Genomic DNA, 5,249 nt, shown 5'->3' with positions numbered 1-5,249 from the left:
AGCTTTAGTTCCTTTTGCCTCAGCCACTGCGGTTTTAATCTGCGTGTTAAATCCCCTCTGATAACAACAACGGGCGTCTTTGTGCTTATTTGTTCGTGCATGCTGAGAATTTGGTGTTTTTCTTATTTCAATAATTTAAAAAATGATTTACATGTCTAAACCAAACGATGGTCCACATTTAATCTAAAGTAGTATTTTATTATTATTGCACATTAGTTACTACTGGACCTACAAAGAATCCATCATGACTAAAAAAGGTGGAGAGGTATGGAGCAATATATTATAGTTAATACATTTTAAGTAGTTTAAAGATATTTAAGTGTGCCTCTTGGCATAGGCACACTTAATAAAGCAGGAAGGTTAATGAGCTGTGCTGCAGCTCACCACAAGATGTCAGGGTTTACCAGAAACTTTGCTCCTGAAACTTTTTTTTTTGTGCACAAAATATTATTATAAAACGTCTTCCATTTTGCAAGACTCAAAAAAATATTATTCAATAATTTTAAAAAAAGAAACTAGACATTTATTTCTTAAGGAAATACAAAATGGGATTTTGTGATAGCTTATATGCTTATATAACACCATATACAAAAGAATAAAAACATAAACATAATTGCTAGTAACAATATGGTAACAGAAAATAAAGTACAATGTAAACACTTGTATATATATATATGTATGTGCATACATGACGCCTGCGCCAAAAAACAATGGAATAAAGAAAAAATGTTCAGCTGCTGTGCCAACAAATGAAAAATGCTTGAGGTTATTTATGCGATACAAAGGCTTCTTTGACTGTGGGTTTATACAGAAATAAAAAAATCATCTGTATGTGATGGTTAATGTATTCCAGTAGTTATTTTTTTATACATATATAACTATTTCCCCACAGATTTCAATGATATTTCTACAATTCCCTGCATGTATTTTAACAATTGAAGGACAGTCAAGGTCACATCATGCTGCAAAGATGTCTATTTGTAGCCTGATAACTTACAAACACTGTCTCTTTGGGGTATCGCCTTTTCCCTGCATGGAAACAGTGACTTAGTTTCATCCCACACAGCAACAAATAATCATCTGTGCAGCTGACTGATCGAATGCAGTTCTGTTTTAGGGTTAACTACAAAAAAACAAAACAAAAAGCATTAAAACACAGGTGTAATTACTGGAAATATATCAAAGTAATGCCTCGTGTGTGGCTTGTAATTCTACCAAAAGTTGTGCTGTGTTTTTTTCTTTACTTTCACACTAATTGTGGCTGGACCTGTGAAGACGAAAATGAAGAATAAATGAAAAAGCAAGAAGGAACAATAAAAAACAAAAACAAAACAAAACAAAGACTATGAAAGAAGATTGATTTAACTGCCAAAACAGTGTCTAAGCACAGTGGATCCACATTTTGTGGTGTAGCGCTCAGTGGCTGGTTCTCCTCCACGACCGAGGCCCCAAACGTAAGTGCTGCTAGTTTGTTGCTTCTTCCCAATCGTAAACTGTAGGAACTCGCACTACAACCTTCACTTGGCCTCCAGCTGCTGCAGCAGGGGGCTCACCTCACCCTCCGGAGTTTTGACACTGTCTGTCCTGACAATACACGTGGGGCGGTGGCGGTTGAGCATGAGGATCAGCTGCTGTCGTTCAAGCTTCAGCTCCTCGATCTGGGCTTTAAGGTCGGAATTTAACATCTCTAGCCTTTCCGACTCCTGCCATGGGATTGGAAGGAAGACAAAGTAATAATTGTGGAAAGAGTGAGACACAAGTTGAGTATGTGAGAGTGTGCAATCATGCAAAGGAGGCTCCTTAGATGTGCCTCACCTTTTGTAGATAATCTGTCCTCTCCTTCTTTTTGTTTCGACAGCGAGCTGCAGCCACTTTGTTTTTCTCCCGCCTTCGTTTTCTCCTCTCTTCCTCCTCGTCTCTCTAGAGACAGGCACAAGAGTTTTAAACACACCTTCAGGCACAATTAATCTGCCATACAATAGCAGGCAGTCCATGAACAGAGTAAGGATGGGAATGTGTATGTGTTAATATTAGTATTTAACCTACTGGGTTCTTCTTTGCTATCACTGTAAACAAGTCAAAGTGACATTTCCCCAAACTAAAGACCTTTTGGTTTGTTTTTCCCTCTACATTAGCGTGCAAGTCCTTCTGTTTCAGTCATGGTATGCATAAAAATAGAAAAAAAGCATTTTTTAACCTGGCACAGTCTGGCATGCCTAAGCATCCTTGAACGCCAGGTAATTGATGAACCCGACGTGTTTTTTTTAAGGCAGGAGAAGTCAAATCTCCCCAAGAAAACCTGTGCAAGTGTATGGAGGACGTGATTTCTCACGGACATCTGACACAGCGGGAAAGTTCATATAAAAAGCCATTTCTTCTCATTGTTTTATATATGTAGGGTGTTGTTGTTTTTAACTCTATTTGTAAACACTACTTTGGGACAGCATTAAAAAAACTACCTGTACTTCTGCCACTATTACTAATCTACCTGCTCTATAAACTACATGTCCCTTTGTGTCCACTAGATGGTCCTGTTGAATAAAATATAAACAGCAAACATATTTCTTTAGGATACAGAAGCGAGATTTTAAACACAGTTAGCAGACAATTTCCATGCCTTTTTTTTAACAGCAGATACATTAAAAGCACACCTTGGAGCCACTTTTTAGAAATGAACGTTTAAAAAGAACATGTAAGCTGAGTAAAAACTTAAAACGTGGCCTTAGTTTAAAGGATAACGGTTATCAACTGCTTAGTGTGTCCTATACCTCAGTTTTGATTATTAGAGGCCTCTTCCCCAGACTATCCAGGAAATGCAGAGGTGATAGCATTGTCCCAAACTCCTGGAGGTCGCCAAATTTGAGCTTGTCAGTCAGCGTGGTGGCTGTGATCCCAGCCAGTGGGCCCAGGCTGGGCAGGGAGCCTGCTGTGACAGAGGGATCTGGGATTTGTCCTGGCATCGTGTCAGACTCGGTCGTGACCACAGCTAGGCGGGAGAGGGAGAAAACGGGAGATATACTCAGACAACAAACCAAGTCAGATTAAGGAAAACACATAAAAAACTGAATACATTACAGGAATGCTTTACATTTATGAGTTGATAACAAATATAAGTGCATTATGTACCATCTGTTAGAGGGCTTCAATGAATCATTTGCAAAAGGTGGACTGATGTTGTTTTTATTCAATTTTGCAATATTTTCTAAAAAACAATTTCTAAAACTTCAGGGATCATGGCAAGAAAGTACATCATCTAATGCTACAAGGCCAAAAAGAGAGGTGAACAACACTGCAAAGACTAGACTCAAACAAATTCTACTTTATTCCAAGGGGCGCTAAAGGTAGCAGTTGCCAAGAAATAGTTACAGGGTGACTGTGATTTCCTGAATATGAGACATATCGAGGGGGAGAGCCAAAATTGAGGATAAAGACGTGAAATTATGCAGCCAAAATATAGCATAATGCAGTAACGTTTAAGAAAATAGTTTGCTTTCTTTAGCTGAAAAACAAAGTTAACTGTGTGAACACATTACCACAGTTTTGCACAGGCAAATATGTAGACAAGGACACTTCAGCATATACAAAGACGGTGAGAGCCACCCAACATACAGGAAGTTACTACAGCAGCTCAGCGGATGTCCAAGTCACATGAAATCCCCCCAAAAAACTTCTGATGTACCTTTATCCCACATCACAAAAACAACCAAGGCAAATTCTAATTAAAATATATAACCACAAGAAACAGCAATCTGGCTTTGTGTTCTTTGTGTAGACTAATGTTTATTAAAGAGGGGGGTCAAATCGCAGTGGCTCTCCTCAGAACATGAACTCACAGGCTACATAATAATCTCACATGGGAATAACTTTTAGTTTTGCAACTTCCTCAAAGTTCAGGTTATAAAGACCAAGAGGAAGTAGAGAGGCCATAAAAAAAACAAAACTCTGCTTGCAATTAAAGCATAACAGCCATGATAAAACGGAGAAATAATGTGTGAGCAGTTTAGCTTGAAATGAAAGCAAAAACACTTAAAGCCAAATGTAACTTTTGCTTATCATTTTTTCTATCCTCAAAATAAAACCCCAAACACACATTATGAGCCAGTGACTGCCATCTGAATGTTGATGCAGGGGCCCCGAAGGTGGTTTTAAACTTTCTCTACTAATAGTCACTTTATTAATGGCTAATCCTGAATGTCCCATAGAAACAACTCGCTTGGTCATGGTTTATTATCACCAGACTATTTGTTTACAATGCTGAAACCCCCAGGCTATGCATGAAAGCACATTTAGAGCCGTTTAATAATGTAATCGCTTGACCAGTTATATAGTGGTGTAGCTGAATTGGTCAACTTGAAAGCGGAAGTTTTTTTTTCTACAGTGCGGCATTAAGCCCATCTTACGTAACTTTGTGTTTCCATCAGAGACCTGCAGTGATAAAATGTTACAGCTTTCCGTCCACAGCCGCTCGGATAACCCGCATTTTGAGAATCAGTGCGAGGCACTAATGTAAACGGCGGACTAGACAAAACAAGAACATTTTGTTCTGAATTGTGCACGCCGTGATTCATGAAAAGGGAGCATGCAAACAAAAGAAAATGACCTTTCTGCAGCACGATCACTAAAGATGTCAGGTTTGCTTTGACAGAGAAATTCAGAGAATGCATCGATCGCACCGTATAATCGAAAACATCAGACCTGCCCGCTGCCTCTTCGCAAACTATGCTCGTTATGACCTATGTGTGGCGCGCCAATAAGCTATTCAGCATGTACCAAAAATAAAAAATAAATAAATAAATTAAATATGCAACTCTCGACTTCTGAAGTTTTGTATACCGACCTGACTTTGATCCCAGGTGCAACAAATGTCCTTTCTTCTGGTCAGCCGAGGGTCGAGAGTATATTTTAAAAAGTGGAAATCGTTGCATCAGCCCGATTTTAAACGTGATCCCAATCTGGGAGGATTTGGGAATGCGGAAATTAGGCTATGCCAGTCAAACGTAAGCAGGGATGTTAGAAAAAAAAGTAGCCTACATAGTGGGGGCAGAAGTGGGGAAGTCGCACCGCTCCTCCCATAAAGAAACAGGGAGGCTGCATACTGCTGCTGCCGCTGCAACCACAATAATACGACTCAGATGCAGGCCTGCGCTGGAAAAACAGTACGGCCACTGATCTACAGTGAACTCCCACCTCCACTTCTTCAACAGCAAATATCTAAAGGGTACTACAAATAAAATAAAAATATTTGTATT

At 39.2% G+C, this 5,249-nt stretch overlaps 1 protein-coding gene across 1 annotated transcript; it reads right to left on the bottom strand.

Moving 5' to 3' along the window:
• Nucleotides 1–500: 500 nt before the first annotated feature.
• On the bottom strand, nt 501–5,132 carry jdp2a (Jun dimerization protein 2a). The gene is made up of 4 exons (XM_004540688.4): nt 4,838–5,132; nt 2,769–2,986; nt 1,816–1,920; nt 501–1,703 (listed from the first exon to the last, which is right to left on the bottom strand). The coding sequence occupies exons 1-4, from the start codon at nt 4,923–4,925 to the stop codon at nt 1,518–1,520; spliced, it is 597 nt and encodes a 198-aa protein (XP_004540745.1). The 5' UTR covers nt 4,926–5,132; the 3' UTR covers nt 501–1,517.
• Nucleotides 5,133–5,249: the final 117 nt, after the last annotated feature.

The sequence above is a fragment of the Maylandia zebra genome, linkage group LG19, assembly GCF_041146795.1.
Source record: "Maylandia zebra isolate NMK-2024a linkage group LG19, Mzebra_GT3a, whole genome shotgun sequence".
Lineage (NCBI taxonomy): Eukaryota > Metazoa > Chordata > Actinopteri > Cichliformes > Cichlidae > Maylandia > Maylandia zebra.
Note: the sequence above shows the minus strand (reverse complement) of the source record. Positions and strands in the feature narration are given on the sequence as shown.

Bases quoted from the DNA above. Each gene is read 5' to 3' on its own strand.
- jdp2a (XM_004540688.4), bottom strand. From the start codon at position 4,925: ATGCAACGATTTCCACTTTTTAAAATATACTCTCGACCCTCGGCTGAC. The intron at 2,987-4,837 runs GTCGGTATACAA...TCTCCCGCCTAG, and splicing joins GCACCTGGGATCAAAGTCAG to CTGTGGTCACGACCGAGTCT. The intron at 1,921-2,768 runs GTATAGGACACA...GCCTGTCTCTAG, and splicing joins CTCTAATAATCAAAACTGAG to AGAGACGAGGAGGAAGAGAG.